Here is a 22,788-nt window from a genome sequence, read left to right as displayed (position 1 = left end):
TTCTAAAATTTGCTGACAAGATGATTGATTTATAATATAATACTCTGTAGTCCAATTTCTCACTTCAGTAGCTAAATCAAACCAAGTATCATAAAATATTACAATAAACAAATAAGCTATATATAATACAAAATATGTAAGATTCATTAGTCTTTTATCTAATTATTTCTTGTATATTTTTTATCTTTGCTTTTTTCCTTCAAAGCTCAAAAATATATTTACTTCATTTTATATAGAAAAAATATACAAGAAAGTACAATTAAACGATCAAACTATTGTTAATTTTAAATAACTCATACAGGTATAAAATGCAATTATACACACCTGTCATTCTGAAAATGGGATATTCCAATGTGTTGATTACTAACACACAATAAGAAGGACAATTTATCCGTGCTCCCTTTCAATTAGACTTCTTATTTCAACAACTGGATTTCTATGTCGTCGGGAAAAATCGTAATATCACTCTTTAACTTTGCCTTCTTCTTATCATTTTATTTTTCATAGAAAAAATTTAAAAAATCGACGTATGTACATAACAATGGTAAAATAATATAATCAAATTTAACCTTGCAGAAATTTTCCTTCTTTCATATATGACTTCAGCTATCAGGAACCCCGCCAAGGACCTCGCATAACACTATTGTACGGTCGACTGATAGATTTTTGGTTATGATAGATAATTAATTTGATAATATAGATTGAATCTGATTCAAATATGCTAATAAAAGCACTGTCGAAATAAATACGACCTCGAAAGAAACATGTGATTCACTAACGAACTCGTTCACGAGAGTACATAGACGTTCCTGATCCAACAAATATTTTCCCACCGAAATCACAACATTTAGGCGGGAAAGCGTGGCATTGAGTACGTATTACCGAGGACCTTAACTTGGGAACAGACGGTGGCGACTCGCAACGATGTTCATGGGAATTAATAAAAATCGACCGACCAATTGTTCCTAGCTTTAGCTACACTAGGGATGCACGAGACCGACATGTAGGTGGCGGAAAAAAATTGCGAAAATTTTTTCCGATAAATTTTGTAACATACGCGAAAGTCCTGAAAACCGTCATAAAAATACAATCGCACATTCTGAAACTCGTGAATTTAAAATGTTATAACCTTCTTATCACATAATAAAAAAAATAATTTATTCACTATATATTTTATCGTATACGCTGCGGATAAAGATTTAAGGATTACTTCTCTCAATTATATGATAAAGAGAAAATTTAACGAATTAAAATAATAGTAAATACAATTCGAGAAACATTTTATGATAATTCAGTTATGGATCAGACGGACTTCCAGTTAACAGTAATGAATAGAATATATTAGCTGGTCGAATAAACTTTTAATTATTAAAAATCTCTGTATTTAATAATTGATGATTTAGTTTCTTTCTTGTTAATACTGTTCATTCGCGATTTGAAGAATTCGCATTAGTCTTCTCGAGAAAATAAGGATAACATCGAAGGCGACCGATACTTATCGATAGTGCTGTCGATATTGTTCATCTCCTGGTAGGCACGATTTCGCGTACAGTGTTTCGTGAAATTCTCTTCAACGTACAATGTCAAGTTACAACTTAAAGGACAAAGAAGAGGTGAAGGAGTACTTAAAGAACTTACACATCGAATACCAGTTTGGCTGTTACAGTGAGAAAAAACCAGAAGGTGAGTGATAGCGTGCGCATCCAGTATCATATGTAACCTCAAAAAATGTTTTATACACAGTGTGCCATCTACTGGGTGATTATTACGAAGCGATAAATGAAGATATAAAAAAGGCCGCTTCGTTGTTCAAGATGAATTGTGACAACTACAATTACGGCAGAAGCTGTGCGAAATACGGCGATTTTCTGGCGGTCGGTGAGTAACTTCGGCGAGGGAGAAATAACTTTGACCGCTCGTAAGGGACTATCAAAATTATCATGGCGACCCAGAAACAATTGAAGAGACTGACATTATCGACCGTTCTCGGTCATTCGATATATTTTTAACACGTTCATTGCCAAGCTAAAAATTGGAATTTCGTATTTTTTTAAATTTTTTTATTTAGTTTTTATTGTGCTCAAAATAAGTTAATATATTATTTATATGCTTTTATTATTATGTACATAGGATTTATGTACTCTAAATATTTATTACGCGATAACGCGTGATCGGCCGTTTGGTGAGAACTCGCATCACGCGATATCGCGTGATTGGCAATGAACGTGTTAACCCTTTCGCGGCGAACAGCGCCTTTAGGCGCTCAGCTATAGATGCTCATTCTCAGCGAACAGCGCCGTTCGGCGCTCAGGCAAATTTACCCGCGGCGAACGAACAGCGCCAGATGGCGCCCATCCGGAGCCGCTCTCTTCGTACGAAGGCGCTGTTCGTTTGTTATCAACAACTGCCATTAATGTCCATTAAGTTGTTTTTGACGTGCTAGCAGCATACGCTTCTTGTGCAAAGGTTTTTTTTACATAGTCAAATATAATTATCCACAAATTCGACTCGCGTATTTTGTCCGCGCGGTCGATCTGGCATCGGCTGCTTAGAGCGCAACTCTTTCCAGAGCACTCCGCCGCGAAAGGGTTAAACATTTAACGTGTAACGCGTCGTTAATTTCACAATTGTCTCAAGATTTTATAAGTATGTATATATATTTAATCTTACGATATATATTGTCCTAAAAATATATAGTTATTCATTCAAATATATAATTATTTGGTCTATTGCTTCTTCTAATCGCGATACTTACCGCGAAAGCACTCATATTCAACATTCACGCGCAAAATAAATGTTCAAATTTCTTTATGTGCTCGTTACGCAAGTTCTGTAAAATCGTCGATTTGTATTAGCATTTTATTGATTAAAATAATAAATAATATCTTCTTTGGTATTGTCATTAAGAAAAACATGCACTCAAAATTGTTAAAAAGATCCATAAATGAGAATTAATCTGCTAAATGTAAGAGATAACCTAAATGTATCGTAATGTTTTCTTTTCTATTTCACACAGGCAAAGGTTGCAAGCAGAACGTGCCGTTGGCGTACGAGTACATGTCGAAGGGCTGCGAATTAAATGACGAAAATGGCTGTTTGCATGCCGGTATGTTAGGAACATCCAATCACGACGTGGGAAAGAAAGACAGAGCCACGCAGGTTCAAGCGGGCGTCGAGCAACTGAAAAAAGCCTGCGACGTGTATAACTCAGATACGGCATGTTTCTATCTCTCGGGCATGTATCTAGCCGGCAAGGAGGGCATAATCAACAAGAACTTCAAGGAAGCGTACAAGCTGTCGTTGAAGAGCTGCGAGTTCGGCAATCCGTATGCCTGCGCGAATCTGTCGCAGATGCACGCACGCGGGGACGGCGTGCAGAAGAACGACGCGCTCGCCAAGACTTTCAAAAAACGTGCTATAAAATTGCACGAAGAGTTAAAGACGATACAAACAGAAGTGAAGTTTCATCAAGGCGTAAGTTCGTAATATACTTTGATATCGGCCTCCTCGACACGTGATTCTTATTGCGCGCCGAACCGGCGTTGCGTCGCACGGTGTGTCTGCGTGTGTAAGTTTTTAGAGACGAAATCTAACCACCGAACTTCGGCATATACATCTGTTGCCATCGTAACGCGTTTAAGTCTAATATAGTAATATAGATTAAAATTCTTAGAAATTGTTAAAAATTTGCGAAATAATAAATTACTTACGAACAAATACGACTTTATATTTACGATTTCAATAACTTATTTCTTACTAAATATTACATATTACAGTTGCGATATTACATTTCTACATTTCTAACGTTTTGTAAAAAACATAGTTACTGAAATTGTAAATATAAAATCGTAATTGTTCGTAAGTAATTTATCATTTCGTAAAGTTTTAGCTTTAATATATATAGGATTCGTATGATGCCGTACGATGCGGATATCCGTAAGATGTATCCGTTCCATATGTCCAAAATACATTATAGGAATATCCTAAAGATACCATGATATCTTAATCTACGATGCGGACATCCGTATCATAGAAATACCTGCTGAATCAATTCTAACCCGTGTGCTACAAGTGGGCTACGAATGCTCGGGTACTCTAATATTCGTTGTAGTGAACTTTTAAGGAATATTTCAAGACAAATTTGATTGTGATTAATTCTTCAAGAATTCTCCAGATATTTTCTTATTTCTGTAGATATTCTTTAAAATGAATTCTCTATAAATTTTTATTTACCACTGTGCTAACTGAGAAGTTCTATCATTATTTGTCTTTCTTTCGCATTTGATAAAGAAAAACTCTTATATAGATGTTTCTGATGATGATCGTGTCAGACTATTTCGATATTGATGAAATATTTTCACTTAAATAAAATAAGTTAATAAGTTAATGTATAAAAAGTAACTAAGTTAAAAGTGAACTCATTTAAACTTAACTAAGTTAAAAGTTGTTAACTTTAGAACTTTTAACTTAGCTTTTAACTAATTTGCAAGTTACTATCTAATCCTGCACATACATATTAACTTATACATATAAATAAATAAATAAATATATATATATATATATATTGTAAGCAATTTCAAAGCTTCCCAAGTAAGGATTTGCTACATCGAATCCTTTGATTCAATGCTTTGATTCAACGCCTTAATTATGGCCATCATAACTCCGGATCTCTCAAGCTCCACATACGACCGAATCGACAACGAGATGACCTCCGCTAATATCGCGAGAATTACTCATTATCGATTATCTCATTTCACTCTCTCCCTCTCTCCGGATATCCCCCATCGTTGCTTTTCGCCCCTCCCACTCCCGCGTTTTTCGCTGTTTGCCGATGCCTATCGGTCGCAACGAGTTTAAGAGTGCCTTCTCTCCGGTTTATTCGTTAACGAGCGACACAACCATGCGGTACTACCTGTTCAACTCGCGCGCCTGGCTGGTGGTTGCCGCCTTTGTTGCACTTACTTGTCACAGCAACCTGGTAAGTATAAAGTGTGCAAGTGACCTGACTTTAACGTATCAATGAGCCTGTGATAAAGTTGTTATGCGGTGATTCATTGATATTCATAAAAATTCTCACCGCGCGATGTGATTCTATAAATAGAATACGTTATTACAAGATTATATTTCTGGTAGAATCGCCATACATTTTATGAAATTGCCGAATTAACTATTTTCATCAAGTAATATCTAATAATATATGTGTTGCTTTTAGTAAATATTTTCATTTTATATTTTCTCTGCTTGATAAGGAACTAAACAACTAAAGTCGTCGATTTCTTTTGAATATTTTCCGCAAAGAACATATATAAGAGAGAAATAAGAATAATTCTTGATATTTATAATCCTTAAATGATGACCATATGGACCATAAATGTTTTTAAGGTCAATACACAATCTCAGGAGAGAAACATCGTGAACGTAGATGTTTACTACGAGGCCTTATGTGGTGACAGTAAGCGATTTATTACAACTCAGCTAGCACCGTCGTATGGACAATTGAAGGACTATATCCACATCACGTTTATTCCTTACGGTAAAGCTACGGTGAGTAAATGTTTTATCACACTTCAAATCTACGCCTTCGTCTTAACGTGATGAATACGATAATGAGACGAAAATTAGACGATAACATTTCGAGTGCTTTGTTTGTCACTCTTAAATTTTCCACTTGATTTTTAATCTTCCGATATAGTGGTCCTCGACATAAGTTGATTAAAATATTCTAAAAATACAATTTCAAGTATTTTTACGTAATTTGTTCGTTGTCTTCTTTTTTTCTACCGTTCCTTCTTTCGTATTTTCTTTTTGTATTTGCTTCCTTTTCCTTGTATAAATTACTTCAATGAAGAAGACTTTTATCCATTATACACATATATGCATATATACATGAGACGAGTTACCTCCGGACACAAAGGATTGGTCAGTCCCGTTCATGTCCTTGAGAACGCGAGACGGTGGCCTTGCCGACTCCTCATTTCTGCACTCGCGTGTGTCGATCGCGAAGAACACGATGTGGCTTTTAAAGCCGGTATATTAATGCGAATTGATGATGTGTGCTTGTAGCACACACGCGAAAGCACAACCACTCCGTGGCAGTTCCAGTGTCAACATGGGCCTGCCGAATGTCGCGGCAATAAGGCCCAATCGTGCGCAATCAATGCGATAAAATCTTCCGAGAACATCGAAAATCAGGAAGAAATGCTGGTCAGCTTGGTAAATTGTGCAATGTCCAGTAGAAACCCGCCGACCGCGGTGCCGCAGGTGAGTTATCACTATCATTTTCCACCCGGCCACGCGATACGTGACTCGTTAAAGCGCCATTGAGGCCGCGACCGACAAGTGTTCATGCCGAAGTGAATTGTAATTAATCTCAACACTGCCGATGGGCAGAAGTCAACGAACTGACATTTAGCTGTAATTACAACGAGACCTTTTGACATACTTTCTCATCGAATTCGCGGAATAGAGTGCGTTACGGCACAGACACCTGTATTACTGCTGTCAGGCAAATCTGAAAAGGTCATTGAGTATAATTAGATTCACGGATATTTCGGCATTATTTGTGCAAGATAGTGTTTTTGAAACACTATTTGCACAAATATTGAGACATGCTGAGAGATGTTGAGACATTCAAACAAACTATTTAACAAATAGAAGAATGAGACAAGTATAAGATAATAGAATTAATTAATTATATGTATGTATCTCCAAATCCTGTTGTTGTTACTGCTATTCGCTATCGGAGATATCTTGATGTCAAATTAGAATAGCTATCTACTTGACTTCAATGATTCAACAGACTCTACATATCTTAATTAATCTCTATTATCTTATTTTGTACTTATCTAATCAGAGTCTATTATATTATACGTTAAAACGAGAAAACGGAAGCCCTAATCTTAATCTACACTAACACTAGAGTTGTTGTTATTATATGTGAAAAATTAATTTTTCCATTGGGGTATAAATTATAAAAAAGTTAGTGTGTTACATGAAAAAAAAAAACATTGATGTAACCGATTTTTCTGTGATCTGGGAAGAATAGGGACCAGATGGAAAATTCGGTTATATTTGTCTATATTTGTATAATTTGATTAATAAAATATACGCTATGATATAATCTGCAGAAGTGAGATAAAATTTATTAAATTTATTTTTGCTACGATAAAAATTTTATCTCTTATCTGCTTTTTATCCGTTTCTTTAAAGAAGATACCGGGATAATATCATAGATATATTTCAAAAGTATTCTGACTTTATAGATAAATTGGAATAGTTTTAAATTAATTTCTGTTTGAGCTACATCATTCTCAGAAAATTAAGCGATTTTTTCAGCGTAAAATATTGAGGAAAGATGAATACAAATTTCTCAAAACAAGTTCTATTAATAATGCGTACGTTTTATATCTTATTAATATGCATAGCGTTTCGAAATATTTAATGTTTGCAGACAATAACTCTGCTCCGTTATGTTTTTAGTCACCATGATCAAAACATGTAAAAATGTTTAATGCATAAGACGATATTTATGATGAACGAAACATCGCATGATCGTCTTTTGATATTTTCTGTTATAAAATAGTAACGATAAAAACATAAGAAAAATTAAACAATTAAAAATTAATTAAATGTCGACGATCGAATTTTAGTGCGCTCAAAATGCCGGCGTAAGCGAAGAAACGAGGAGCGCAATTGACAACTGCATTGAAAGCTCATTGGGAGATGATTTGCTCGCTGAGAACGGCGATAAGACGGCAGCTCTCAGCCCACGGTTGAAATTCGTCCCGACGATAGTGATCAACGGGGTAAGGCGCCCATAATCACACGTTACTTCGAAGCGCGATCACACGAATTTCTACTTTAACTTACTAATAAATATTATTTTGCACTCTTTCACCCCAAATCACTTCGGAGATTTCGTCGCAAAGCACGCAGTAGAATTCTGCCTGATTATTTATCTATATGCACACGAAATCATCCTCCTGTGTGTACGCAGGTGTACTCCGAGCGGAATCAAAACGAGGCGTTACGCAACTTCCCCGGGTTGATTTGTCGATATTTGACGGAGAGTCCAGCCGCGTGCAGCAGCAGCGTAAATTGAAGAGGAATCGCGAGAGAAAGAAGAAACGAGACAGTAAGTCGCGCGAGCGGAAGGTGCGGGGAAAAATAATCGCTCGCGTTCTAAATAAACGATTATTATAATATTGTTTGCTTATTATAATATTCATATGTGACTATGTACAAAAATATATATGATTTGTCAACGGTACTAATAATAAGTATAAAAATGCTCGTACAAAAGGAAGGGGGGAGAAGAAAAATACGAGGAAACAAACGAGTCTTTGGAAACGCAGCGCGTCGCGCCGACAATGAGATCACGACGGTCAGGATGGTGCCCCTTCGTCTTCTCGCCTCCGTGAGAGAGAAGAAAAAGCGGTTCTCCCGCTGAGGAGGGGGGGGGGGAATTATCCGTCGATGAAAATAGCGTCGTCCAGGGCGCTTAGCTCGTGGAACTGCCGCTCGATGTCGGCGCCAAGCTCGTGGAAATCCGGCACGTCGTCCTCCGCGGCCGCGCAATATCCTGAAACAATGTGTCGCAACGATGTGTGCCTCCTTCTTCCTTCGCACTCTTTTCCCTCGGCCGCATTCGATCTCGCGCGCCCGCGCGTTTTTATATACTTTCACGAAATTACGCGACGGCTCCTTTGGACAAACGGCACGGACGGGTGCGCGGCACGTGGCAACGCGTCATCTGTTTTGTCGCGCGCGCGTACGCGCGTACAGCCGCGAGTCCAAAAAAGCAAAGAATATTATTTTAAGACTCTGTATGGGGTAAAGGCATAAAAGCGCGGCGAACCTCCTCTGAGATTAGCTATAGACGGCCGAGCGCGACACTGTCACATCGGCGTCTCTCTTTATCTCTCAACTTGCAATGCGCGGCAGAAAAAGCCAGCACGCGCGCGATCCAATAGCACGGCTGATGATCTCCGCAGGGAGCTTTTTACACGCGTTCTCATCAGAATTGCACACAACGTTAAGGTGTTGAGACTGTGACCGGCGGGTAAAGCGGGGTCTACAATGAGAATTCAAGGCGTAAGATTTAAGAAACTGACCAATTATAATTGGCTTTTCTTCTACAGTTCGACTGTGATTGTTCAATTTCTTAAAGCTTAGAGCTTGAAGCATCTATTGTAGACCGAGACTAACGTCGTCCGCCGAGCATCAATATTAGGGCCGATGTCTCACCTTCAGGTAAATTGATCTAATGAATAAATATCTGAAAAGAATATTCCTATATAGGAAATAAACTACAATAATAAACTACGAAAAAATTACTGGTATATTATTANTATATATATATATATATAGCTCTGTTTCATTCAACAAAAGTTATATTTCCACCGAAGGAAGGAAAGCCACAACGGAACTTGTCTCAGGGACAAGATCTTGCTATTGCTAATGAAAGTTAAAGGTCACGCTTTATCTTCACGATAAACTTCTACATATGGAAAGAACGACGTTTAAACAAGTCAAGTAGCAAGTTCATGCTCCTTATCGCATTTCGGCCAGATTTTTTTTTCTATCGAAGATGTCGATTGAAGGTTGCTACTCACCGTTAAGATAAATTTTGCAGAGAATTTAAATAATGTGATATCGTCACGACGAAGCGCGATATACGATATTCTTGGCATACTTGTGAGGATATTCGCGAGACAGTCTAGTGATTCGTAACCGATTAAATATTATTCATCCTCGGCAGGTACCATAAGCTCTTTGGTCTCGTTGAGTACCAATAACTCGGATCTATAATAGGTGTAGTAAACCTTCAGTCTTTTGCTCTAAATTGTAATAACGGTAATAAGTACTAACTGTAACGTGATAATTGATAACGTAAAATAGTAACCTGAGTACCAAATATGTAATGCAATTGAAACGCGTTTCAAGCATTACCAGATGTCGCAATTCTCAAGATTTAAACGTTATTGCGACTTTTAGTAGCGGGAGGGACGTCAGAAATTACGTTAAATTGTATTGCTTAGAGCAAAAAGTTAAAAGCTTACTACACCTATCGTGGATATGGAAACGCACAAATTCCACGGTATCGGAAGTTCAAAGAGCATTTAATGCCACCTACCGAAGATCAAGTCGATCGAGTGCGCTCGTTATTACCTGCACTTTCGTTGTGCACGTTGTGGACGTCGTTGATGAGAAGGTGACAAACCGACTCAATCGGCACGTATTCCTGCTGGTTGTTGTCGAAGTTAATGGGGATCCTAGTGTGCGTATCGTTGGACAACGCGTCCTCCTCTTTCACATACGTTTTGGACAGCTCGTACGGCGGATGATGATTCGCTTTTGCGTCTTGCCGGTGCGGAACCGTCGAACTTAATCCATGCACCGTTGCATTGTTCGCGGCGACTGACATGGACATTTTGTCAGACGACAACAAACTCGACAATGTGCCGGAGTTTTCTGAGTGATTCTTCAGGTGCTTTCTGAGACTCGATGGGTCCGTGTAGCGCTTACCGCAGCCGCTTACCTGACAAGCGTATGGCTTCTGGAAGAAGATTTCAACATATAAAGAAAAAAGAAAAGTCAGAAGATTGTTAACCCTTATCGGACGCTAGCTTTTTATGCGTGATTCTCACTAGGTTGTAGCTGGTTTCGGTAAATATGCGAACTTGTCACCTCCTACGTGACGTACGACCGCAGCGACGAAGTATTGTTGTCACGTGAGAGGTGACTTACGACCGATAAGGGTTAACTATTTACGGTAGTTGCATGTACGAAGGGAAAACGAGACGCTGCACGAGTAAAAAAATATCGTACTCTATCATAGTGTGTCCTTTGATGTTTGGCCCGATCGCTGCTATTACTAAACGCTTTCGAGCAACCGTTATGTTGGCACGCGTAAGGCCTCTCGCCCGTGTGCGATCGCTGGTGAATCTTCAAGTTCTCCAAGCGGCTAAAGGCCTTTTTACATCCCGGAAACTAAAAAATCCAAAAGTAAAAATCAATATTTCATCGATGAGAACAGTCTACAAAAAACCTAGCAATTTTACTCAGCAATTATTATTATTCTTACTTATTTATAATTATTATTATCTTTATTATTATTTGCTCAACAATTGTACAAAGGAAAACGACAAGCGGTACAGCGAGAAACATAATTGCGCAAGCGAATGATCGACTGAAATTTTTGGTCGCTGCTAATTTGAACGCACAAAGAGTATATTAATTGAAATTAGTAATAAGACAAAATTGATTAACGTTTCTCCGTACAAAAAAAAATTCCTCTGTATGGAATCAGCAGTTATTCACCGATAAGCGGTTATTCACCGTTGCACCTCACTCTGCCCCGCAAGTGTCATACAAATATCAGTAGGGCGACCGATAAAATAAATATTAAGGAGTCACCTCGCACATGCGACATATGGTGGCGGTGGTACAGGAATATTCTCCTCCTTTCACGAATGTCTACTTCGCTCAAGAAGGAGCGTTCTCTTCCTTCCTGCTCCTCTCTCAAATTTTCTATTTCACTTGAGGAGCGGAAGCTCTCAGAAAAAATCATCGTGGCCGACGGTATCTCGCGAATCTTTCCACGAGCGGCTGTTATCGGGAGATTCGCAACTAACCATGAAAGTCAGAGGTCGATGTAGATCGAGGCTGGCGAACGAAACATGATGACACTAACCGTACATTTGTTCGGCTTCTCGTGGGTGTGTACTCGCATGTGAATGAGCAGCTTGTATCTCGCGTTGAAGGGTCGCGCGCGCGGGCACCCTTGCCACAGACAGGCGAACTCGTCTTCACGGCTCGCCGCCGAGAAACCCTCTCCTGCTCCTTCTTTGCCCTCTCGCTGCTCCTTGTCGCGGTCCCGCTGCATCCGTCGGCCGTGGCCGTGCGCGTTCGCCGAGGACGACTCCACGTGCCGCCTCTCTATGTGCCGCACCAGACCCTCCTGCTCGGTGAACGTACAGCCGCAGTCGATCCAACGGCACAAGTAAGTCGAGTCGAAGCCGTCTTCCGCGGGTTTCTGCGTGCAATCTGCAATGTGCGTTAGTAATAATTGTGGGTACACGGAAAATAGAAAGCTACTGTGATACAACTGTGTTTTATTAAAAATTATATACATTGAGAGAAAAAGTATCTAAGAAAAAAATATTTATTCAGTGGGTACTAATAACGTATTTATATCTACTCGGTGAGAAATGACTCATTGAATCAACGTCAAATCAACGTCGATTCGATGTAATTTCGATTGTTCCGCCACCGATTTGACGTCAATGTGACGTCGATTCGACGTTCACTTTCCGCTAGATACGTACATATTTTTATATCGAGAACAATTTTCTAAATAAAGAAATATACTTGTTTCTTAAATCTGTAATTTCTCATGAAAGTAATTGTTTATTTTACTTAAATAAATAAGCTTCTCTCGGTGTATAAAATATAATTGCATCTGCCAAATTGTTTTGTACAGTCAACGAAGAGCCGATAAAACGAGGCAAAAGATGCACTCAGATATCTCAAGTTACATTTATATATTGTATTTTTAGTACTTGAATTATCACAATTATCATAATATTTCGTAGAATCGATGAAAGTGAAACCGGCAGTTAATTGTGGTATCATCAACTCACCGTAGGACTTATTGCTCTTCTCATTCTCCACGGCGGCAGCGACGCGCCGGTTGCCGAGCAGCAGACCCTCGTTGCGCGGCAATATCACCTGGTTGCCGAAGCTCTCCGCGGCGAGCTCGCCGGCGAAGCTGATTGACGACAGCGCGGACGGCTGCTGCGACGAGACGAGATGTCCGACAGCGTAGTACTGACCGTTGAAGCTCTGGAATGATTCTTGCCGGAGGTTGTCGCCGAGGCAGGACGGCGGCGACGAGGGCGAGTCCACCACGCCGCTCAACAGCGAGGTCGGGTCGCCCCTGATCAGGCTCAGGTCGAACTCGTCGCCGACGGACGTCTGCGTGGGCGAGGGCCCGTAGTGCTCTTGCGCGCTGTCATTCTGCATGCTCATCAGCAGCGACACCACGTCCTGGCAGTCCTGGTAGTCCTGGTAGCTCTGCGCCTCGGCGCTGTATTCCGGATAAACCGTGTTGCAGAAGGTGCGGGAGAAGGAGAAGGCCGAGCCCATGGAGGGTAGCCTCTGCGCCAAACAGTCGGACTTATCCTCCGAGCCATCGTCCGTTCTCGTGGCCGCTGGGCCGTTGCTCCAGGTAGGCGTGATCGCCTCGCTGCACGTGCTCTCCGGCGATCCGGCGTCGCCGTTGGAGGGATACTGAGAGGGAAACTGAAAGACAGCGGGCACTTGATCCCAGTCGAGGTACTCCCGCGGATCCGCGCCCGAGTCGAGCGGGGAGAAAAGGTCCGGCTGCGAGGCCGCCCAACAGTGCGGCTGGCCCACGCCGATGCTCATCGTGGTGAAGGCCATTGACGTCACCAGCTGCGACGAGCCGTCGTCCGCGAAATCGTCGTCCTGTCCGGCTGACACTCGCACGTCCTCCTCGCTCCCTTCGCCGTGGTAATCCTCGAGGTGCATCTCCTCCTCCTCCTCCTTCGTTCCGGACTCGTCGTCGCGACGGCAGCCTGCCGTCAAACATGGCGAGAGATAGATGTACAACGTTAGTGCAACGCTTCGTTGCGAAACTGCTGATTTTGTAACGTCACTCGCTCGCTCACGCGGATTGAGAAAGCTGTGTGTTGTGTCGGACGTCTTCAGGCTTGACCCCCTTCCCTCCCCCGTCTCTCTTTCTCGCGGTATCGGCTATCAGAACTCGCGTTACTACGTAAGGCGCGATAACGGAGCCGTCAAAGCCTCCGCTCGAAAGAGAGAGAGCACGGATCCGCGGATGATGATAGGCTATGACGCGAAACCAACTTGCGCGGATTAGCGCAGATCGAAATTGGCAGATTATCGCGGGGTTCCGTCAACGCCTCCGTGTTATTCTCTCTCTCTCTCTCTCTCTCTCTCTTTTTCGTTTCGCTAATCAAAGACTGGATATTGTATTGTTAATTAAACACGACGATCCGGTTGTTTCCGCGAAACGAGTGTTCCTGTTGGTCGCGCGCTCGGACGATTGCGCTGGTCAATCAGGAGCGTTTTCCTCGCACGATAATCCAGCATCCAGCGTGTGCGAGAGCGTACTTACGAGAAGTTCTACGTTACACCTCCGGAGGAAAAAGTCACAACTGCATCGAGACATTGTGAGACGATTTTCTTTACCGCGAAAGAAACGGCGCTCTGAGTGAGCCAACTGGTCGAGTCGAGGCAATATCCTCCCTTTCTCTCAACAGCGACTCCTCAACTCTCGTAGCAGTTGTAACTTGATCTCCGTCGAGAAAAGAAAAAAAACCCCCACGATGTTGCTTCATCATGTTTTCGCTTCCCTAAATTTGCGCAAGCTCCTCCAGACCCCTCTTTCAACATCGCTCGTGTGCATACGCGTCATCGGAACAACTAACGACACATTCCACCCGCACACACACATAGGTGAACCCAAGGTACAGTCGAGCACAACGACGAAATCTTCTTCTTTCGCGCCAGAGAGAACGTAAGATCACCGCGGAGGAGACTTCTCAACAATAGCTCGATGTATTACGCCGAACCACAATGACGGAAAGAGAGACAGAGAGACATCACGCCACTCTCTTGGTCTGTTTTTTAGCTGAACTGGCTGTGCATTAGTCGAAGAAACTTACATTCAGTGTGCGTAAATTTGACTTAAACTAGCGCGGCCAATTCGGCTATGAAAAAACAGACCAATTAAATCTCTTTCTCCCGGAAGTCGCACAGAAGAGAAGAACGTATTCGAATACGGCTTACCGTGGTATCAACGTATCGACATGCACGCGCCGATTGCGCGGGCCGCTGGCTTATCGCGCCGGTCTTTTCCGTTGGAGGGTACGCTCTCTCGGTGGCACGCGCTTAGCGATAGCGATCGCGAGAAACAACACAGCCGAAGAGACGGAGCAACGGCGCGCGTCGACGCCGGCTGCCGCCGATAAGGAGAAGCTCTCGCAGCACCGACCGTATCCGCGCCTCTTCGGAGACTATCAGCGTACCGAGGCTACGCTTTTCCTCCAAGGAGCGGCCCGAGAGGACGAAGATCTGCCCCCTCTCCGGCGGTGCGCGGCCCTTCGGTGTCGAAAACCGGAGGGTGGAATGTTGGGAAGGCGGCGGGGGTACGAGGGAACACGCGCCGCCCACTCGCGTGGCCACGTTCCCCTCATTCAGGGTACGTTGCACTTGCTGCATCGCGGCTGCACTTGCCGTTGCGGCGGCACCAACGGCGGGGGTTTCGCCGCTGCGGTCTCTCTTCGTGGCGACCGGGGGTGGCGGCAGGCGCGCCCGAACATCTGCCGGCGCGCGTATTACACGCGTCCTTCTCCTCCTCCTCTTGCTCCTGTTGCTGCTGCTGCTTCTTCTTCTTCTTCTTCATCTTCTTCGTGTTCACTCGCTTTCTCCTCCGTCAGGATCGTCATGCTCCCCACGCGCGGGTCATTCATGATTTCGTCCGCGCGACACGCGTTACCTTCTCGTGAGCGCCCGCCTGGAGAAAGTAGATGGATTAAAGAGGAAGTCGGGGACACGAATTCTCGATATATGGCGAGTCGAAAGGAAAGAGTCAAGATAATACGGCTTTGTTCGAGGAGCTAATTCTCCACACACAGAAAAATACGTACTGCATTTGAATAAATACTACTTGTTTCAAATATGTCATAAGTTTATGACCGATAATATATCATAAGTTCATGATAAGCGTCAAATTTATTCAAAATGTATTTTGAATTTTAATAAGTTTAGTACTCCAATAAAAAATATTAAATTAAAGCTGAAACTTCGGTTTATTTATTTAAATTAACCGAATTTAATTTTTCTTCGATAAATTATAATATTTTCGAAAAGAGAGCAAATTCTTCTTTTGAGTAAACGATAATGAGCTTTTCTAGTATTTGTGTAAAGAGTATATTTTAATATTATTATCTCAAAAATATATTGTTTTTGTTGAAGATAATCATTACTCAAAAGAAGTAAAATAAACCGTATAATTGCTTTCCTTCGCAGTAAGATATTTTTCTCTGTGTATATACATCGAAGTGCCTCGCTCGTTCATTACACCGACTTTGAACGTTGATCCTGATAATAAAAATAGCTAAATGGCTCTAATTATATATAATCAAAGAACTAACAAAATTAGAGCGAATGAGAGTCTATGCGTGAGTGTTGTGGTGCGATCAAAATTATTTAAATCACAAGCCAAGATATTTCAGACGTTTCGATCCTGCGTCGGGCCTTTTTCAAAGAACGCAATTATGTACAGAATCCGGCATAATAACTTTAACATTGACTAAGTCTAATACTAGTAACCATGACATTTTTGTACATCAAATATTAATATCAAATTGGAAAGACAAATGCAAGCAATCTGTGTTATTAAAACAGGTCACTAGAACACAAATCAGTTATTCGGGCATATCTCGCTAGCAGAACGACATATTAACCATACGAATAAATGCCACGCAAATCGAATAGATGAGAAAAAATAAAATCAGAATAATACCAAAAATCAGCCTCACGATGACCTCGATCCATTACGGAGAATATAATAATAGGCAGCCTCGTCTGACTCCAGCAAACACGTTGTTCATTATTCACTCGTGCATAGGCTCTTGCCCTAATTTTGCTAGTTTATCGATTGTTAATCCTGAAATCAGAAATCGGACATTTTGAAATAATCGAATTTCTGATTCTTTTCTTAAAAATATATTATGAATATACCATTATGCGTCGCATTATGCACTTGGAATTTGCACGCAATTCATGTTTTGATTACGCGTCGAACAACATGATACATGCTGTTGAAATCGTCGGTCCATCTTGATGAAGCGTTCGAGACGGGGTGAATCGTACAAGTGAGAGAAATGAAAGATGACAGGAGAGGCTGCGATAGACAGAAAAGAGAGAGAGAGAGAGAGAGAGAGAGGGAGGGGGGGAGGAGAGCGCTCGAGACGATCTTTCGTCGCTCGAGCCCTAAGAATCGGGTGCAGGGGGCAAAAAATGTAAAACCAGCTGCCACACACGCGTCACTTATTAACAACAGCTTCTATGCGCGCACCACATGAGGACAAGTCGTTCACTCCTTGCTCTCCTGTTACAAGCTACTGTACCCCGTTGCACGTATCTTCTCACCTCCACCGTATCTACCGTGTCCATCCGATCTTCAGTGACTTTAATTTTCGCGAGGTAAATCGCGACCTTGCTATTCTACACGCTGCTACAATGAAAACACTGAAATAATTAGAGCATAACTGAGGTCACCATTACATAGAACGAACATTAAACTATTTAAATATGTCAACAATTTTTCATAATTCTCAAGTTAGTAGAATAGATGTTTGGCCACAAATTTGAGTGTTCCGTCTCCCTGTGTGCCATAAACATCGATATGGGCGTTCGTTTCGCATTTTTAATGCTGATTTGACGCTCTAATTCACATAACATCACAGCAACGCTGTTGCTAATACGAGAAAGCGCACACGAGCATTCGATGCGCTATTGTATCGTTACGATATTGATATCGCGCATACAACGTGAAATCTGTTCGAGATACAGGAGAATAAAAGTATTTTATCTCGACTCGCTCGTAACTATGAGATGTGCAAATATATGTACATCGTGGACCTAGAAACACGAGGCGGGGCGTTGCGTTTTTGTGATTCTCGCGCGTGTAATGCGCGTTCGCTCGGTCGCGCGCGCCAGCACGACTCGCTCTGTTCATTCTTGCGTTTCTCTTTACGCGGAAAATGCACCCGCTCTCGCGCGCCCATACATAAGTACGCGTCCTGGTGCATCTTACAGCCGGGTAGCAGTACGTCATATTACGGGTGAGATAAGTGATAGAACGGCACATGTGGTCTGCCAGCCCTCGATGCTTACATTATACATACTACGCCCGCTCACGGTCCTGCTTTTTTGCCCAGGCACCTGTCAGCTTCGCTCGTACTATAGCCGCCGCATGTGTGTGCGTACACGACCCGACCGCCCTTAAAATAAATATACCGTAAAAAGGACACCGATCATGTTCTCCCCCCATACGGATGCAATAACAGCAAAACGGATAAAAAACCCATTTTGAACGTTTAATCGCCCCGTACCGGAGGAAAAAAAAGGAACGCTTCCCGCCGCTTCGCGTAATCTCAAGCAACGATTATAACCCGCGGGCGCATTAATAAACTCACACGTGTGTCCGATAAACGTATACATGTAATCAACTTGCAATAATGTAAAAATAATTTGTGATCAAAGAGCTTAATACTAAATAAAAAAGAACAAACACATGTGCGCGTGTATAAATATAATAGACATATATTAAAAATGGATATTTTTTTAAATACATTTATATTTTTCTTTAACAAATTCGTGCATAGCCTTATAAGACATATTCATGTGAAAAACATATAGAAAGCCGATCTGTTTTGCATGAAGGAAAAGAAGGTGGTAAAAAAACTTTGCTTCGATATTTTTACAAATTGGTCTAACTTCACGAATACCTCATAATTACACTCATATGTACGCTCGACTGTTTGCAATCGTATACATACACATAGAGCCGTCGTATGGTGAGACACATAGGACGTATTGAAAATAGCGCGGACCGTCGTACGAGGATACATGTCGGCGAGCGTTTAGCATTCGGTCAAGCGACATAAAAATAGAAAGACGCGCGCTCTGCATGTGACTTCGTATAATTAGGTACCGAACCCGAGAAGAGCCCGTGTTGCGCTCTATGTTCCATACGTTACAAACATAGCCCATTAGAGTGTCGGACCACCCATTCGTTTTTTTCTCTCTTTCTCTCTCTCCTCTTTCTCCCGAAAGCAGTTATGGATATAAACTCCTCCCGAAACGAGAATTATATAAGGTTCGTCCGCACACGCATATGTCTATGGAAGTTTTATAAGCGAGATAACCGCCCGGCTATGGTCGCCTATTAATAACAGTTTTCTCGCGAGTGAGTGTTCACTTTCATTCTCCCGTCATTTATTCGCTGACAAAAAGATAAAAGACGTGCTTGTTATTCAATACTTACTTAATATTTGATATTTAAAACTTACTGCTATCGCTTTCTTATTGCTCGTTATAAAACAACCAACCTAATATAGTAACCTGTAATTGCCGACGTCGAGGTTATACAATTCGTTTGTTCCCGTAGACCGATGTAACGGAATAAAGTTTGTCGTGATCCTCCACGATCGGGAAATGCTGCACGCGTCCGCTGCTCCAAGCTATCGTCAGGCAAATACACAAGGTATCTTTCTGATAAAAGTTAATGCAGTTCGGCACTTCTCCGGGGAATCCTTTGATAAGGCAGCTAGGTTGAACTTCCACTATTCGCGATATTGTATTTATACTTGTTTTAAACAGAGCGATCACCGGGCTATCCTATATTATCCAGGAGGGAAAAGCAAATGATGTTAGAACACTTTAATCTTTATTTCCGCATTTACTCGTGAATATTTTACAAACCTGAAAAATTATCGCGAGATATCGCCCCGTCGAATTCCACTCCATAGAGACTATCCTACCTCCCGCTGTGACATAATCGTCGTTATCGTCAGATGCGAAATTCACCTTCGTTAAGTCAATCAGACGCATAGCTATCTTCACGTCATTGTTGTTTGCCTTTTTATCGTCGAATATATTATCCCGCAGTGGCAACGAAAATATTGTAGCGGGATCCTCGGTGGTAGCAAAAAGTAATGTCAAGTTGGGACCAAAACATGCGACTGCTACACGACCACTGGGTACGGTCCATTTATCCGCGTGCCATGGTGTTGGAACGCCAGTATTCCAAACTCTGAAACGTTAATTTCTGTAATCAAGTGATCGGTATGTGAATAGCGGGAGCAAAAACTATTGAGGAGAAGACAGGTGAGTATGTTTTTGCAAAGAAGCACCACCTGAAAACGTTTCCACACGAAGCAGAGAATAATTGTGAACCACAAGGTGACCAACGTGTGAAACATATGCCACCTCCGCCAACACGTCTCAAGGGAACCCCCTCTTCCTTAGAAACATCCCAAATCATTATACTTAAGTCCGTCGGTGAGCAAGATGCCAATAGGTCACCCTGAAAATATACACTTTGCAATATTATCTACGAATTTTTAACCTCTGTAATGTATGATAGTGATAAGAAAATGAAATGATGAAATACTTGTGGATGCCACGTGACACTTGTAACAGGCGCATGATTCCTTTGTTTCAGAAGTAACGCGTGACTGAGTAAATTACTGGCTGCACCTAATTCTATCGTCCAAACCAACACTCCGTAGTAACAAGCAACTGCTAATTCACGACCGCTGTATGGCCTCCAACTTAAGCAGCATATCGATTTCTGCTCGCTATGTCGCAATATTGGTATAGGTAGCATCAGTGACATCCAGTCAACATTATTCGACACCGGTGAATAAATACGAATTCGATCGTCCCTCGTGGCCACAGCTAGGCGATAGCAATACGGGTGCCAAGACATACACCTTACCTGTGACAAATCATCATATGTTGCAATAGTTAAACAAGCAAGATATTTAGAAATTTCCCGCTAAATTATCCTACCAGAGAGATATTCCAGTCACGTGTAGTAGCAATATCAGCAACAGATCCATCTCCCGAGGTTGGTAAAAGATCTCTGTAATATATCCCTCTATCCATCAAATCTAAAGCTTTCATAAGTCTAAAATTGTATTATAGTTTTAATATTAATATAGCAATATAGATAAAATAATTTATATATAAGATGAAAATATTATCGGTACTTTGTCGCTATCCAGTGTATACCACTTGTGATTTCTCGTGGATTAGCAGCAGCAGCAAAACGAATCGCTTCAGATAAGCCTTTCTCCCTCCATATACTAGCAAGCTTTTTAAAAGCACTATCATGGACAGGTAAGAATAGTTCATTGGCACTTACAGTGCGCATTGAGTCACGGGTAGCCGGGATATCTTGGATAAGGAACACTTCAGGATAATTGCGTAAGTATTTGTAGAAGGGTTGCTTCTCATCCTGCAGTTTGTTGTAACTACAGTAATGCATAGTATTGCCCAATAAACCAACAGTAGCTACATCATCAAAAATAGGGCCTTCAAAGTCGTGAAGTGATACTATTTTCGTCATTTTTCTTCTCTGTCAGATATGTCACTGTGACTTAACCTATACATTGGACCTGTACAAAAATATTACAATTAATTAATAACAAACCACAAGTCTGTAAAACCGCACTATCCAATCAATCGCAGGATTGTAATAAAATGACAATATTAAGGAGTCTCATTGCAGCGTACTTTGAATATAAATGAAAATAATCTGCGTGAATTTGCACACTGTAATACGTCCCTACTTTTAACTCGCTTCAAATAAAATCTATACAAATCATAATTTCAGTAGAAAAAATGGAATAAATACAAAATCAACGTTGCTAAACAACTATTTACATTCATTTGTTATAACTCTATTTTTTTATTAACATATACATGATTGGACAACACAGTATCGACGCACATCTGTAACTGTAATTTTCCTCTTGACAGAAATCACTTACATCGTCAAACAAAATGGGGCGACCTGATGTATAATATCTTTCTTACAAATAGGTTCACGTGCCTCACCAAATAATTTCAAACCGAAATGTGACAGCGACAATATGACTTATCATACCTCTCATCAGCTGCCGCTAACCGGCAAAGATGGCGCATCACTATTTACATCGGTCTCGCGGCAACGTCCTATCGGCACGACACGTGGAACGCGCATGCGCGCGCGCAGAGTTCGAATCGCCGACACAGTGCGAAGTTGCGGCAGCTTCGGTACTCGGCGCGATTAGCGATGACATTCCGCGTAGATTCGCTCGTGCGATCGCGCGACTCTTTTTCGGTAGACACAATAATCCACGCTCGCCGGAAACTCCTTCGATGGAGCGCGAATCGGAACAGGTAATAACGATATTAGGGCGCGCACGCAGCAACTTATGGATACAATGGCGTCGTGCTTCCCACATCTATTTATCCTTCTTTCTTTGCCGTCGAGTCGCAATATTATCTTCCGGCACACTCGTTTCGTGCGTTACGAGTGCGGAAGAATGACATGAGGTGGGGAACGAGCAACGGGCGAGAAGAAATCTCACTTCCTCGAAGTGGACCAAGCGTGCTCTCGCACGACTCGAAAAGGACGAAAGGTTACGGAAGAGCAAGTGTAGAAGGTGTAGATGAGAGTGCAGACCTATCGACATAGCGACAAGGTGCGGGGAAAGAGGGAAGCTAGGCAATACAATGGCGGTGGGGGACGACAGGGAGAGGAAGAGAGAGAGAGAGCGTAGAACAAGATGTTGGTGGGGGTTACGCTGCCGGGAGGGGAGAGGTGGGGTCCGCAGTGTGTAGTTACCGTTCGAGCGGCGTAGGTTACGTAGCAGAATTGTCCCGTATCGTTCGCGATCTCCTCGCGAAAAGAGGGTTCGTCGTCAGTTACATGCGCGCGCGGTCGCGGCAAAGAACAAACGAGCGATAGTCTCTCACCCCCTCGAGTGACAACGCGAAGGGCTACCCGGTGGACTCGCGTGGCGCGATGCTACCGCCGAGGTAGTGCGAGTCCGAGAGGATCCACCGCGCGATGACAATCCCGACCCGTCGAGGGTCGTTTCCGTCCTAAGGGAAGAGGGAGGACGACGACGAAAAAGGAACCGTAAATCAAGCGAGGCAGGGAGAGGAGATCATCGT

General features: G+C 42.0%; 4 protein-coding genes and 1 long non-coding RNA gene across 10 annotated transcripts in view; 2 read left to right on the top strand and 3 right to left on the bottom strand.

Moving 5' to 3' along the window:
• The window catches only part of LOC106746313 (mini-chromosome maintenance complex-binding protein), a 14,438-nt gene extending 13,270 nt beyond the window's left edge, over positions 1 to 1,168 (bottom strand). Inside the window, exons 1-3 of the mRNA XM_014622802.1 lie at positions 570 to 1,168; positions 325 to 436; positions 1 to 71 (exon numbers count right to left, since the gene is read on the bottom strand). Coding sequence (XP_014478288.1) covers positions 1 to 71; positions 325 to 331 — 78 coding nt within the window. The 5' untranslated portion in view covers positions 332 to 436; positions 570 to 1,168. The remainder of the gene's footprint in view (positions 72 to 324; positions 437 to 569) is intronic.
• A 310-nt stretch (positions 1,169 to 1,478) lies between these two features.
• LOC106746160 lies at positions 1,479 to 8,181 on the top strand. Its single transcript, XM_014622413.1, has 8 exons — positions 1,479 to 1,683; positions 1,744 to 1,878; positions 3,017 to 3,482; positions 4,720 to 4,978; positions 5,383 to 5,544; positions 6,064 to 6,261; positions 7,650 to 7,805; positions 7,997 to 8,181. The coding sequence occupies exons 1-8, from the start codon at positions 1,581 to 1,583 to the stop codon at positions 8,099 to 8,101; spliced, it is 1,584 nt and encodes a 527-aa protein (XP_014477899.1). The 5' UTR covers positions 1,479 to 1,580; the 3' UTR covers positions 8,102 to 8,181.
• Positions 8,182 to 8,212: 31 nt separating this feature from the next.
• On the bottom strand, positions 8,213 to 18,317 carry LOC106746311 (zinc finger protein 143-like). Of its 3 annotated transcripts, XM_014622797.1 has the most exons (8): positions 17,953 to 18,317; positions 16,577 to 16,720; positions 14,839 to 15,565; positions 12,645 to 13,601; positions 11,696 to 12,048; positions 10,831 to 10,992; positions 10,171 to 10,558; positions 8,213 to 8,581 (listed from the first exon to the last, which is right to left on the bottom strand). In XM_014622797.1, the coding sequence occupies exons 4-8, from the start codon at positions 13,552 to 13,554 to the stop codon at positions 8,466 to 8,468; spliced, it is 1,929 nt and encodes a 642-aa protein (XP_014478283.1). In that variant the 5' UTR covers positions 13,555 to 13,601; positions 14,839 to 15,565; positions 16,577 to 16,720; positions 17,953 to 18,317; the 3' UTR covers positions 8,213 to 8,465. The 3 variants fall into 3 exon arrangements, with proteins under 3 accessions (XP_014478283.1, XP_014478284.1, XP_014478285.1); XM_014622798.1 differs by lacking the exons at positions 16,577 to 16,720; positions 17,953 to 18,317 and having other exon boundaries at positions 14,839 to 15,683; XM_014622799.1 differs by lacking the exons at positions 14,839 to 15,565; positions 16,577 to 16,720; positions 17,953 to 18,317 and having other exon boundaries at positions 12,645 to 14,823.
• Positions 18,318 to 18,844: 527 nt separating this feature from the next.
• LOC106746235 lies at positions 18,845 to 20,375 on the top strand. 2 transcript variants are annotated; one of them, XR_001374581.1, is made up of 4 exons: positions 18,845 to 18,937; positions 19,229 to 19,324; positions 19,729 to 19,947; positions 20,285 to 20,375. It is a non-coding gene; the product is annotated as an uncharacterized LOC106746235 (long non-coding RNA). The 2 variants fall into 2 exon arrangements; XR_001374582.1 differs by having other exon boundaries at positions 18,937 to 19,027.
• On the bottom strand, positions 18,980 to 22,365 carry LOC106746231 (aladin). 3 transcript variants are annotated; one of them, XM_014622561.1, is made up of 8 exons: positions 21,618 to 22,365; positions 20,835 to 21,242; positions 20,635 to 20,752; positions 20,234 to 20,560; positions 19,977 to 20,146; positions 19,543 to 19,873; positions 19,170 to 19,458; positions 18,980 to 19,063 (listed from the first exon to the last, which is right to left on the bottom strand). In XM_014622561.1, the coding sequence occupies exons 2-7, from the start codon at positions 21,191 to 21,193 to the stop codon at positions 19,204 to 19,206; spliced, it is 1,560 nt and encodes a 519-aa protein (XP_014478047.1). In that variant the 5' UTR covers positions 21,194 to 21,242; positions 21,618 to 22,365; the 3' UTR covers positions 18,980 to 19,063; positions 19,170 to 19,203. The 3 variants fall into 3 exon arrangements, with proteins under 3 accessions (XP_014478047.1, XP_014478045.1, XP_014478046.1); XM_014622559.1 differs by having other exon boundaries at positions 19,021 to 19,458; XM_014622560.1 differs by lacking the exon at positions 21,618 to 22,365 and having other exon boundaries at positions 19,021 to 19,458; positions 20,835 to 21,513.
• Positions 22,366 to 22,788: the final 423 nt, after the last annotated feature.

The sequence above is a fragment of the Dinoponera quadriceps genome, unplaced genomic scaffold, assembly GCF_001313825.1.
Source record: "Dinoponera quadriceps isolate SergipeBrazil2010 unplaced genomic scaffold, ASM131382v1 scaffold566, whole genome shotgun sequence".
NCBI classification, from domain to species: Eukaryota; Metazoa; Arthropoda; class Insecta; order Hymenoptera; family Formicidae; genus Dinoponera; species Dinoponera quadriceps.
Note: the sequence above shows the minus strand (reverse complement) of the source record. Positions and strands in the feature narration are given on the sequence as shown.

Bases quoted from the DNA above. Each gene is read 5' to 3' on its own strand.
- LOC106746160 (XM_014622413.1), top strand. From the start codon at position 1,581: ATGTCAAGTTACAACTTAAAGGACAAAGAAGAGGTGAAGGAGTACTTA. The intron at 3,483-4,719 runs GTAATATACTTT...ACCTCCGCTAAT, and splicing joins TTTCATCAAGGCGTAAGTTC to ATCGCGAGAATTACTCATTA. The intron at 5,545-6,063 runs GTGAGTAAATGT...GTGTGCTTGTAG, and splicing joins TTCCTTACGGTAAAGCTACG to CACACACGCGAAAGCACAAC.
- LOC106746231 (XM_014622561.1), bottom strand. From the start codon at position 21,193: ATGACGAAAATAGTATCACTTCACGACTTTGAAGGCCCTATTTTTGAT. The intron at 20,753-20,834 runs GTACCGATAATA...ATACAATTTTAG, and splicing joins ATACACTGGATAGCGACAAA to ACTTATGAAAGCTTTAGATT. The intron at 20,561-20,634 runs GTAGGATAATTT...GATTTGTCACAG, and splicing joins GTGACTGGAATATCTCTCTG to GTAAGGTGTATGTCTTGGCA.
- LOC106746311 (XM_014622797.1), bottom strand. From the start codon at position 13,554: ATGCACCTCGAGGATTACCACGGCGAAGGGAGCGAGGAGGACGTGCGA. The intron at 10,559-10,830 runs GTACGATATTTT...ATCTTCTTCCAG, and splicing joins AAAGGACACACTATGATAGA to AAGCCATACGCTTGTCAGGT. The intron at 8,582-10,170 runs GTAATAACGAGC...ACATTGTTTCAG, and splicing joins CGTGCACAACGAAAGTGCAG to GATATTGCGCGGCCGCGGAG.